The 13,037-nt window shown below is 43.8% G+C and overlaps 1 protein-coding gene across 3 annotated transcripts in view; it reads right to left on the bottom strand.

The window, feature by feature from the left end:
• The window catches only part of ABCD3 (ATP binding cassette subfamily D member 3), a 312,071-nt gene that overhangs the window by 154,384 nt on the left and 144,650 nt on the right, over window positions 1-13,037 (bottom strand). For all 3 annotated transcript variants that reach the window (XM_029618697.1, XM_029618696.1, XM_029618698.1), the window contains one exon: window positions 2,036-2,092. In XM_029618697.1, the coding sequence (XP_029474557.1) occupies window positions 2,036-2,092 (57 nt within the window). The remainder of the gene's footprint in view (window positions 1-2,035; window positions 2,093-13,037) is intronic.

Genomic DNA, 13,037 nt, shown 5'->3' with positions numbered 1-13,037 from the left:
AAATTCATCTCTGCCACTATCAAAAATGGTTTTTTCAAACTTCACACTCTAAAAAGAATTAAACCACTCCTACATCCACAAGACGTCCGGACTGTGTTGCAAGCTACCATACTGCCGAAAATTGACTATTGCAACGCTTTACTTTTAGGTCTCCCTAAAAACTCTATTCAACCATTACAGATGCTACAGAACGCAGCAGCACGATTAATCACTAATACCCGCCACCATGAGCACATTACACCTGCTCTCATGTTCCTGCATTGGCTGCCTGTAGCATCTAGGATCATCTTTAAAGTACTCTCCCTTATTCATAAGTCGGTCCATAACCAAGAAATGCAATGGTTCTCGGAGCATTTCGTTTTTCGTACCTCTAAGAGACCAATAAGAAATATCCATCAAGCTAAACTTGCTTCTGCACCAATGAAACATATCAAACACGTTACCACTAGAGACCACGCTTTCTCCATAGCTGGAATTAACTTATGGAACAAGATGCCCACTGACCTGCGTCTGGAACACTGCCATAAAAAATTCAAGCAAGGACTCAAAACGTGGTTGTTTGAACAAGCCTTCACACCATGAGATCCGATTAAACCGAAATGCCATTTAATATTCTACCCTCTTTAACTCCCTGCTCTTTGTCCCTACGACACTATATTTTTCCCCCCAAATTTAATCCTCTCCCTGTTCTCCTGCACTTCCCTGATTATGATCTTTCAATTAGTTTCAAAATAATAGAATATTCCTTTGTTCAAAATTAGTTCCTGTGGTTACTTTCAGCTCTATTATTGAATTCTATGCTCTAAGGTTGTTGTGTTGTTTCGTAAATAATTTTAGTTACTATCGAAAGCATTTTTGTATGTAAAACTTGATATTAATTTATGGTTATTGTATGTACTGCCTGTTATCTTTTATACCTGTTATCTGTAAAGCCTGTTGCTAATTATTGTTAAATGTAAATCGCGATGATGTATATTTTTACGTACTGCGGTATATAAAAAATATTAAAAAAATAAATATTCACTTAGGGATTTGAATAATTGTCATGCAACATTGAGCTCAAAATGGGGAGGAGAAGAAGGGTGGTGCATCTCTGCCACATAATGGCAAAGATTTCTCATCGATTTTTTTCAGGGAGCGAAAGTCGGACAAGGGGAGTCATTTCTAGATAAGTTACTCCCTTTGTAGTGCCATGCACTTGATTTTTTAAAACATAATTTTAACATATAAAATGGTGTACATTAGTTGCATAAAATATTTATGCATATTTCTGGAACTGATATTTTAGATCCACAGCTATCAGACTTAACATCTGAAAGCTATGCAATCCAATACTAACGATCTCCCACAAAAATACTGCTCACACACACATAGGTACACATACATGCACACACAGACAGATATAATTAGTGCTATGGCATGAAAGAGTCACCTTCTCTACTGCATACCTTGGGACTTTCTACTCAAGGGAAAGAGGAAGGAGGCGGAGGTTTTCCCACTTCATGATTCATGGACTTATGAACAGAAGAAAAATGCTGTGGCCAAGAAAGTATTATTCTGTGGGTCTAAAGCGATACCAGGAACCAAGACGAAAAATCTGTACTGTCTCTGTACCAACCAAGCAAGCAGACGTAACATCTAACTACTAACAAACATGGAACTAGACCTTTTTACAAAAATCATCACGTTAGAAGAGATTCTCTGCCTTCTGGTGGAGGGAAGTTTGATTTTGCTGAGTGAAAGGTCAGAATCAGGTAACATAGTCAACAACGGCAAATACAGACTAAAATGATCCATCCCATCTGCCCAGTGCTATTTAAATTAAACTTTTTTCCAAAATGAAGATCCACCCAAGTGGCCAAGGAACCTAACGTGAAGCAACTCAATTCTATTAAATTTGTATACATATTAATTTGCATTATAATTATTAAACAAATGAAACAAATCAGCTCTTATATAACGAGGTCAAACGAATGGCACTAGTTTTTAATAGTTCAGGCAGCTACTAATCATGCATTAATGTAAGTACATTTACCTGTGCTCCTATTGCATTTGTTAGCTTGAATATATACAAAAGGATGTCCAGAAATGGCTGGAAAAGAAAGTGATCAGAATTAACACACACAAACAGAATTATAAAGTATTTTACATTCTTAAGCAGATCAGACTGAAGGATATACAAGTGGGATGGATGAAGACTGAACTGGTTTTCTGAAACATTGTGAGGCAATCTAGAGTCCCTCTCATTGACCAAATCATCATTTGTTCAACTGTTTTTTTTTTATATCCCACCTTTACGAAAGCAATCAATTACCTCCACCATCTTTTTATGATCACGCTTTTCCACCGTGAGAATTCAACGTGTATGACAGGGAACTCAGTTATAATGAGCAGGAACTGATCTACAAAGAACAGGATTTATAACGGGTAACAGTAACTGAGGGTTACAATATATGAATCAATAACTGAACTTCGGAAACAGTTTATAGTCTACAATTCAAGATCCGAGAGCAACGCAGAGAGGGAAGGCTCCAGTTGGCTTGCAAGATGATATGGATTCTGCTGGCGGGGAGGTAAGGGAGCAGTGATCTCGTCAGGAATAGACTGGTGAGAGAATGGGAGGGATCTTCTTTCTAGGGTCATCCTTGAGAGGATGGAGGTATGATCCTATTTCCCAATCCACAGGACTTCGTCAAACAGATACCATGTGAAATCCTCAAAACACAACATCTGTACTGAAATCTCTCAGAAGCGGAGTCCATATTCAGCCACAGGGAGACCAGTGAAGTTGCTAGATAAACTTATCTGGTTAACTTACAGCAGATATTCAGGGATGAGGCCGTGCCACTGAATGTACCTAGTTATAAGTTTGTCTGTTTATTAAAAACCTTAATATTCCGCAACTTCCTTGCACTTGGCATTCAGAGAGGATTAACCAGTTAACTTTAAGGCCGCCTTGTGGGACAACCAACTTATCCAAATAAATTAGGCCCTGACCCCAAGTTATACAGATAAGTTTTATTTGACTAATCACTTCGCTGGATAACTTGAGGGCATTCAAACAGGTGAGAATTTCAAAACATGTGGTTTGTCCAGTTAAACCTAAAAAATGTCACTGGACAAACTATTTCAATATGGACCTCAGAGAATTTAAGACAAGTGTAAGGGCAGTGGTGAACAGAATACAGACAGACCTAAATCATAAATATACAGCTTCAGATCCTCTCTCTCACTGATTGCACTGTAGGGTCTTGATAGATTCAGTCGGTTTCACACAAAACCCAAAGGTAAGTACTAACCCTAACTGTCATAAGCGCTCCTTCTCCAAGAAGGAACCATGTAGAAGGCAGGAGAAACGAAGGGGAGCTCAGAAAGAAAGCCTCTTCACTTTCAATATGTATTTAAACAGTACCCTAAACCAGGAAGCTTCATTACAAATCACATACAGATACATTTCTTAAAGAGCTTAAATGCTAGCATCCTTGTAAATTTTGGAAGTTACGCGCATGGCCGGGCCTTGCGCGTGCCTCGTGCATTTTTTGGAAGGGCGCGTAACCCCCGTTTTGCCCCGAAGTGCAGGGCCTCTCAAAAGGGGCAGGCCGGGGCGGGACAGCACCTTTAGATGCTGTCCCGGGGAAGTGTATGCCAGCAGCCGGAAGGCGCACGTAAGATACTTCTGCGCCAGAGGAGCAGAAAGTATTGAAATAAAAAAAATTAGGGGTAACTAGGTAGGGAGGGTAGGGAACTTTTCTCCCAGTTCATTCCTTAATTGGAGCGGACCGGGAGGGAATGGAAAAAAGGCCAATTGTGTCGCCGCATGTAATTTGAAAATCCCCCCTTCCCCCATGTGCGCACAAGTTGAGTGCGTGGATGTTAAAATCCGTCAAGTATGTGTGCGCGGACTTCGTATTTTATAACAAGCGCTAGTCACCGCGCACATTATAAAATTGGCGCATCCATGTGCGCATGCTGGGAGCCATGCACACGAGGCTCTTAAAATCAACCCTGAAGTGGGTACCTGAGGGACAGGGAGATGGGGGCCAGATGTAAAATGGGAAAAACCTTTTAGTACATTTTCCCCAAGATTACAGGAAGTGTCAATAGGAGCAGGAATTGAACTCTGGTCTCGTGGTTCACAGGTCATTACTCAGTCACTAGGCCACCCCCTATTCTCTGTTTTGTATATTATTATTTTAGCTCCATAGTATCTTTCTGCTCCTCTGGACTTCCAGCTTTATCAGAACTGTCCTCCATTTGGCTATGCCCCCTAGAGATTTCATTCATATACACAGTTTTTCCCTGATTTTACAACCATCTACCTAGCAATCACAGCGACTGCCACTGATCAGGGGTCATAGGCTGTGGCTCCCTCTGGAACCCAGTATATTTGAATCCTATGTCTGGCCAGTGGGTGTCAACATTTAGCAATGGCAGAGACTTCCTCTCACATCCTCCCACACAGCTTGGGGAATAGAAGACCTGGTGCAGAAATCTAACCCGGGTCTTCTGCATGGCAGTGCACATCACTGTCACAGGGCCAGCATCCTTTCCCTTATTTGCGAAAGGAGTAGCCGAGGAGGCCCTTCATGCTCTCAAAACACAAAATATATGATCATTATTCCTTCAATGCTACTGAGGCACAAAAAGCTCCACTATATCACTACTAGCTTGCCATAAATTCAGTGCATAGGGAAGCTTATCAGTATATTACAGGGACAGCCATAAAATACAGTGTTTGAAAATAAACCTAAACAGACAGACTATGGAGCTTCTAGTGCTGATCACCCTGCTGTGGGCAGCGTCCTCTTTTAAAGTGATGATAGAGAAGGGATCACATGATGCTGAGCGGGTAATCGGACGCGCGTCTGATCGCTCCGGGGACCCCCCTCCCAAATAGTCCGCCGAAAACTAGCTTTTTCGCTCCCGATTGCCCCGATTCGGCTCACCTCCGTCTGCTGCAGAACCAGGGTGCCTCTGGAGACCTCGCGGGAAGGCACCATCGCTGGCATGGCGGCCAAAGCAGGAAAAACAGCAAGACTAACACAAGTAAGAGAGAGGGTACTATCATTGGCAGGACCCATACTATGGAACTCCATGCCCTTGGATTTAAGGCTACAGAGACAGCAAAACCTTTAGAAAAAGTTTGAAAACCTGGCTATTTAAACAAGCTTTCTAGAAAGAGAAGGGAGAATAGAAGCCAGGAATGGGCAAAGCACGAACAATTAAACAACCATACACACTGCAGAAATGCACTAAGTGTGTAGTTTTTAAGATATAGCACACCATTACTAATGGATAAGTTACACTTGTAAAATTAGCTCTGTAATTAAAACTGAGAAGGAAAGACATGGACATGATTAATCACATTTAACAACGAACACTGATGACAAACTATGTTACCGAACCTTATGGCACCTATGTAAACGGACAAATTGTAGTATCATTACTTTTATGTGCCTTAATGTAAACCATTGTGACGGTCCCCACCAAACGACGGTATAGAAAAGACTTAAAATAAAAATATATAAATAAATAAAGGAGAGGGAGAAACAGAGGCCCCGATTCTAAAATGGCCGACGCGACTGAGGCTCCCCCGGCTCCGGAGCTGGCGGATCCGTCGGGGGCTGACATCGCAGCCACAGTGATAGCAGCTTTGGAGGGGCGATTCACACAACTCTCGGCCCAAATACAGGGTGTCAGCTCGCAGCTCACAGACATCCATTCTCAAATCCAAGCTGCAGAACACAGGATCTCAGAGGCGGAGGACAAGCTGGAGTCCCAAGACCGGGTAATTAAGGCCCTCCAGAAATCCCAGGAGTCACTTCAAAGTAAATTGGATGTCCTAGAAAAAAAGGTCACATCACAATAATCTTCGGATTATTGGGATTCCAGAAAACTTTTCGGATGCTGAATTGAGCACCCAGCTGGAAGCTTGGCTGACCCAGTCACTTAAGCTGGGTAGCCAACATGGACCGTCTGATTATTGAGTGGGCCCTCTGATTATTGAGCGGGCTCACAGACTGGGCCCTCCCCTTACAGGGGGGAATATGTCTCAAAGACCTCGGGCTATCATCCTTAGGGTCCTCAACTTCGCCCACAAAGTACAAATCTTGTGGGCATACCGTCAGCTTCCTGATCTGACCTTCGAAGGATCCAAAGTACTTTTGTTTCAAGATTACTCAGCATCTGTGGCAACGCAGCGGAAGGCCTTTGACCCAGTCTGCTCCCAGCTCGCCAAGCTTAAAATACGGGCTACTCTGCTCTTCCCTGCCAAGTTGCGCCTTACTCACAATGGCCAAACGCATGTTTTCATGGAGGCCTCCGCAGCGCAAGTATTCATTCCAGGACTACCCTCCAGCTAACTGGGCTCTTTTGGATCTTGGTTCTGCTCTGAATTTTCACTGGATATACAGATCTTTCACACTGGGATACATTTCATGTTGCGGTTATACACAGGACTACTTGCTGCCTTGCTTGTTCTGCATGTTGTTATGATATGAGGAGGGGGGGGGCCTCACAGCTCTAATGATCCCATTTTTCTTTTTGCTTGGTGTGATGGTGCTCATGAGAGCTATCCTTGGGCTAGCATATGATGGCTCCTCACACCGACATGGGGGTTACATAGATGGGGTTGCACTAAAGGGGACTAGGGATGTTGAACTGGTGTTCTTACTTTATGTTGTTTACATAATTCTTAAAATTTCTATTATCACTGTGAACTATATTTCCATGGGTGGGGGTCTAAGCTGGGGGACCAGCACCCATGCAAGTCTGAATATTAGTCCAATTGTTACGGCCCTGTGGGTTCTCATGACATGATGACTTCTTTGCGGTATTGTACTTGGAATGTTTGTGGTATAGGCTCTGTAACTAAGCAATATAAGGTATTACAGGCTTTGAGGAGGTACAAAGTGCACATAGCCATGTTACAGGAGACCAGGCGCAATGATTTAGAACATGAAAAACTGAGTAAACAATGGGCGGGGAAATCATTTTACACCTCTGCCACTTCCAGTAAAGCGGGAGTGGCCATACTCTTACATAAATCGATACCCTTTCACTTACATCGCTCAGTGGTGGACCCGGAGGGCCGATACTTGTTCTTAGAGATAGAGATCTACAGGAAGCTAATGCTATTGGGAAGCCTGTATGCCCCCAACACATATTGCTCTATTTTCTACGAACGGGTTATGCATAGTCTCCAAGAGTATTCTCATCTACCCCTCCTTGTGGGGGGAGATTTTAATGCGGTAATGGATCCCGCTCTGGACCGGCAACCGCCGAGATTAGCGGTGCGGGGGGACTCTACCCGAGGTCTTCCGCTCCTGTGTAAGTTATATGATCTCATTGATATTTGGCGGCTGCTTAAACCTACTGACCAAAACTTCACCCACATCTCTCGTGCCATGGGTCACAATCGCAGATTACCTGCTAGCCAGCTCCACTCTTTTTTCAAAGGTCACGGGTGCAGATATAGGGCCTTTAGCCATATCAGATCATGCACCTGTGTGGGCAGATTTCACAGGTTTGAATATAGTGGGGGGTGCCAGAGATGGCGATTCCCGGCAAAATTATACTATGATGAAGGGTTTAAAACTTACATACGGGAGAAATGGAAGGAATATGCCCATTTTAATCAACAGCATCAGGGGGACCCCATCCTTTTCTGGGACACTGCGAAAGCAGTTTTGAGGGGCGACGTTATTGCATATATGGCCAGGAAAAATAAAGAACTGTCTGCAAATATAATCCGTTTAAAAAGGCAATTACAACAGGCCAAGAGACGCTTTACCTCCCCCACCCCACCAAAGATAACTGGTTGAAATTCTACTCGATTCAGAGTACACTTCATGATTACATTCAACAAAAAAACGCAGAAAAGCCTCCTCTTTTATAAGCACAGGCTCTTTAAATTTGGGAATAAGGTGGGGAAGTTGCTAGCGGGACTGGTGCGCTCCTGGGAAGGGAGAGCATACGTTAAGGGGCTATGGGATGCCAAGGACCACCTTACAACTGATACGAAAGATATTGGCACTATATTTACGAATTACTACCGTCAACTCTACTCTGCGGACCCTTGCACCCGCCCGGATATACAATCTTATCTCTCAAAATTAAATTTACCCCAAATACAAGAGAAAGATTTGCAACTTCTTAATGCACCTATGGGCAAAATAGACCCGAAACTGGCATTCAAATGTTCCACGTTAGGTAAATCCCCGGGCCCGGACGGCCTTACAAATGAGTTTTACAAAGTGATGTCTGATTTAATTAGTTCCCCTCTTCAACGGGTTTATGACAAACTATCCTTAGAGGAATTTCTGGAATGGCATGCAAACCGAGCGACTATAATGGTTTCGCCCAAACCGGTCCGAGACCCTGAGTTGCCAGGTTCATATAGACCCATTTCACTCAAACTGTGACCTGAAGCTGTTGGCAAAGGTAATGGCAGATCGCCTGGCCTCGTTCCTTTCTAAACTCATACTCCCTTCGCAGGTGGGGTTTGTCAGGGGCAGACAGGCCGTTACCAATGTACGCCGCATTCTAGCGTCTATTGCAGGGGTCGGGAACCCATGGCTCGCGAGCCAGATATGGCTCTTTTGAGGGCTGCATCTGGCTCGCAGACAAGTGTCGCCACACTTTCCCGCTGACCCAGCTGCTCCCCGGTCCTCCTCCGCCCGGGCTTAAAATGCTGTCAGCCCGAGCGGAACGCGGCAGGACAGCTGGAGTCAGCGGCGTGCTCTCTTCTTCCCGCCCCCCCCCCCCCCATCCGCGGCCCGGAAGAGGAAGTGGAGAGTATCGGGTGCGTGCGCGGCAGGAAGAGGCCACGCTAGTGCGCTCGGCATCGGTCCGAAGAAAAAAAGACTGCAGCGCGGCTCGGAGGAAAATGAAGAGGTTCAGCCCCGGCCGATGGGACTCCGCCTCCGCGAGGGCTGAAAATGCCCCCCCCGCGCCCCCCCCGGGCCGCGGGGGGGGGGCCTTTGTGTGTGTGTGTGTGTGTGTGTGAGAGAGAGATTTCATGTATGTGAATGATTGAGAACCTGTACATGTGAAAGAGAGTATGTCTGTGATTGAGAGCCTGCCTGTGAGAGAGAGAGAGAGCATGAATGTAAGTTTACCATTGGGAACCTGTATGTGTAAGTTTGTGATTGAAAACCTGTTTGTGTGAAAGAGTATATGTGTATGATTGAGATCCTTTGTGTGTGAGAGAAATCATGTGTATGTATGATTAAGAGCCTGTGTGTATAAGTAAGAGAGAGATCATGTGTGTCTGTGTGTGTGATTGAGAGCTGATTTAGGTGAGGGAGCATGTGAGTATGTGATTGAGAGCCTGTGTTTAAATGAGAGAGAGAGAGATCATGTGTGTCTGTGTTTGATTGAGAGCTGGTTTAGGTGATGGAGCATGTGAGTATGTGATTGAGAGCCTGTGTTTAAATGAGAGAGAGATCATGTGTGTCTGTGTGTGATTGAGAGCTGATTTAGGTGAGGGAGCATGTGAGTATGTGATTGAGAGCCTGTGTGTAAATGAGAGAAAGAGAGGACATGTTTGTAAGCATGTGAATGAAAGTCTGTGTGTGAGAGAAAAAGACAGCATGTATTTATGTAATTGAAAGCCTGTGTGTGTGTGTAAGCGTGAAAAGATAGACAGCATGTGTGTAAATGTGTAATTAAGAGCCTATATAAGTGAAAGAGAAAAAACATGTGTATATGTGAGTACTGAGAGCCAGTGTGAGAGAGAGCGCTGGTATGTGACAGAGAGGAGAAAGTTCCAAGCAAACCACCCCACCTCCTGCTAATTCAGAACAATCTCAGGACACCTGGATATCAAACGTTCCCAGGTATGCAGAGCAAAAAAATTTTTGTATCCTTATTATTTTTCATTACTGGGTCTTTGTGTCTGCTATTTTGAAATATTTTGTTGGTATCTGGAAATGTTTTATATGAGTGTTTAATTATTGGATATTCCACTCATCAGCTGTTTCGAAATATGTTCTTTTTGTTAGTACAGTTTTACTGCTGATGATTTTATATTTCTTGATTTGTTTTATAAGGATGGGTGATGTTTCTTTTTTCCTTTGTTACACTGCATACAGAGACTCTGGCTTGTTGCAGTTTCCAATTCAGTTTTTTCTGCATGCTTCTTGTTATGCGTTTTGGTCTCTTTATTCTATGTTAGGTGAGGGACAGCACGTGATTCAGGTGAGGTTTTCTGCTGGCGTGTAGTTTCTGTGTAGGACTCTATAGCAGCCTGACTTGGTCCGTTTTCCTAATAGGAGATGTATTGGTGTCTTAAGGCCTGGTGTAATATTTTCAGAGACTTATTGTACTTTAAAAGTGTGATCTTACATAAAATACACACATTTACTTGTATTTAGTTTTAAACATATTGTATGGCTCTCATGGAATTACATTTTAAAATATGTGGCGTTTATGGCTCTCTCAGCCAAAAAGGTTCCTGACCCCTGGTCTATTGCCTTTTCACATAAACGGAGGCTAGATTCCCTGCTGGTTAGTTTCGATGCCGAAAAGGCTTTTGACAGGGTGAATTGGATTTTTCTTTTTGAAACTCTGAGTCATTATGGATTTCATGGACCTTTTATATCCTTTCTCCAGACAATGTATACACATCAGCAGGCTAACATTAGGATTAATGGTGGCTCGGGGCACAAGGCAGGGATGTTCCCTATCCCCACTTTTGTTCGTTCTCTCCTTAGATCCTCTACTGAGAACTCTGAAGGACGCTGAGAACGTAGAAGGCATTAAGATGAGGCCAGTGGTATTTAAGATGGCGGCGTTTGCGGATGACCTTCTGCTGCACTTGACCGATCCCATGGATTCACTCCCAGCAGCTCTCCAATTAATATCAGAATATGGCCAACATGCAGGTCTTAAATTAAACCTCGACAAGTCCGAGGCAATGCTGATAGGGCCGGCTGATATATCTACATGGCGTAGGGACTTCCCTTTAAAATGGGCGGGGCATCGTCTTAAGTATTTAGGGGTCTGGATACCTAAATGTTTGGTTAATCTCTATGAAATTAACGTGTTGCCTTTACAGCAAAAAACGGAGCGTTCCTTGACCTCTTGGATGCATCTTCCTCTCTCGCTTACAGGATGGATACTCTTGTTAAAAATGACTGTTCTTCCTCGCTGGCTTTATGTTCTCAGTGTTCTACCATTGCTCCTTACCCTCGCTACTACTGCTAAATTTCATCGTACGGTGACAAAATTCATATGGCGCGGAAAGTGTCCGAGCCTGGCCCTGCAAATGATGATGCGGCTGATATCCGTTGGTGGCTTCGGTCTCCCAGACTTGAAGCTCTATAATCATGCGATCAACTTGAGGCATATAGGAGATTTGGTTTTGGGTACGACTTTTTTTTCTCTGACACTTTCTTCGAATCCCAACTGCTCTCTCTTATTTCGCCACGCTATGTCCTCCATGTGCCATACAACTCAATTTCAAGCACTATCTGTTCGGGAATACTCCTGTAGCCGTTACGGCAGATGTGGAAATGGCTTATGCAAAAGGCTTCCTTACCGGTCAGCTCCTCCCCGTTCCTTCTATTTTGTGGCAATCCCGCATTCCCTCGGGATTGTCTGGGGCAATTGTTGCACGTAGATGGGACTCTTCTCGACTTTCCTGGGCTTTGTTCATTTTATGATCTCAAGCATACGGATTATTTCCAATTCATGCAAGCTCGTCACTATCTTCGCTCGCTAGGCTCCTCCACCCTTTCAGACCCCAAGTGGCAGCTCTTGAGAACTTGGTTTGATCTTGATAAACCTCAGAAGCACTCTATCTCATATTTCTACAAACAGCTGGGGTCCACCTGAATAATGGGCGCTGGTGCGCCCATTATTGACCGTAGCATTGAAAAACACTTTCATCCTGGCATTCCGGATAACGTGCAATACGATACTCCGAGAAACCCGTTATAAAATCACCCACAGAATGTATATCCTCTCAGCATCAAGCATTTCGATCAGGCTTTGCTGCCTCAGACGCATGTCTCGGATGCGGATCGGGGGGAGCTCATCTGGGTCATTCCCTTTGGGGCTGTCCAGCAATTCAAGTTTTCTGGAAGAGTTTATCATTCTACTACCATCACCACGGGTCTCAAAATCTCATATTCCCCTCTGGTAGCACTTTTTTGGCATCTTCCCCGGATCCTTTACCGGCAAAAAGGGTCAAGCCCTTTGGATTACAAAAGTTTACTTACTAGCTTGCAAGTCAATCCTCTCGGCGTGGAGAAAACTGGAGGCTCCATCAATGGCACACTGGCATTCATCTGTAATACAATTGCTGACGATGGAAACCCTAACCTGCAACCACCTACCGATCCGGGCCAGGAGAGCACTTCATGCAGTCTGGTTTCCGTTTATTCAAACCTTGCCACAAGACTCAAAAAGTCTTTTTCTTAACCGTATCGATGTCTGATCCACAGTCTTCATGGTGATAAGACATGATTGTTCACAGCTCAGTGCTGTATTGGTTGATGTTACTAAATCCCCTTTGGTGGGAGGGGGGAGGGTAAGAGAAAAGGGAAGGTTGTAGGTGTTCTGAGGGAGGAAAGTATGCGCTTAGAAGCTTACGATCATATGATATGTAAAAGAGTGTAATGTGTATCATATGCCCTTCTTTGTTGGATGTTTGTTGCTTTTTCTAAAATAAAAAACAGATTTACCATAAAGTGATGATAGACATCAGCATGAATATTTTACAAAAACGAAGACCCAAATTATCTTTAAAGCATCAGTACTACCAACAATTTGGCCTGTTTGTCATAACTCCTAAGGAGATATTAGTTTTCGAGATTTAAAAGTTCTACTTAGCTGTACCCACTATTCAGAATCTATGTAAACACGAGGGATTTTATTCTGCTGATCCAGACCAGAAACTCATGCAGGCACCCCACTGACATATTTACAGTATGATTAGCTGAAGAATTGATTTAGGGAAAGATTTAGGAATATTATAGGCAGTTGAAAATGTGTCACCCAGGGAAAGTCCTACAAATTTAAGAAAGCAAGTT

The sequence above is a fragment of the Rhinatrema bivittatum genome, chromosome 10, assembly GCF_901001135.1.
Source record: "Rhinatrema bivittatum chromosome 10, aRhiBiv1.1, whole genome shotgun sequence".
Classification (NCBI taxonomy): Eukaryota; Metazoa; Chordata; class Amphibia; order Gymnophiona; family Rhinatrematidae; genus Rhinatrema; species Rhinatrema bivittatum.
Note: the sequence above shows the minus strand (reverse complement) of the source record. Positions and strands in the feature narration are given on the sequence as shown.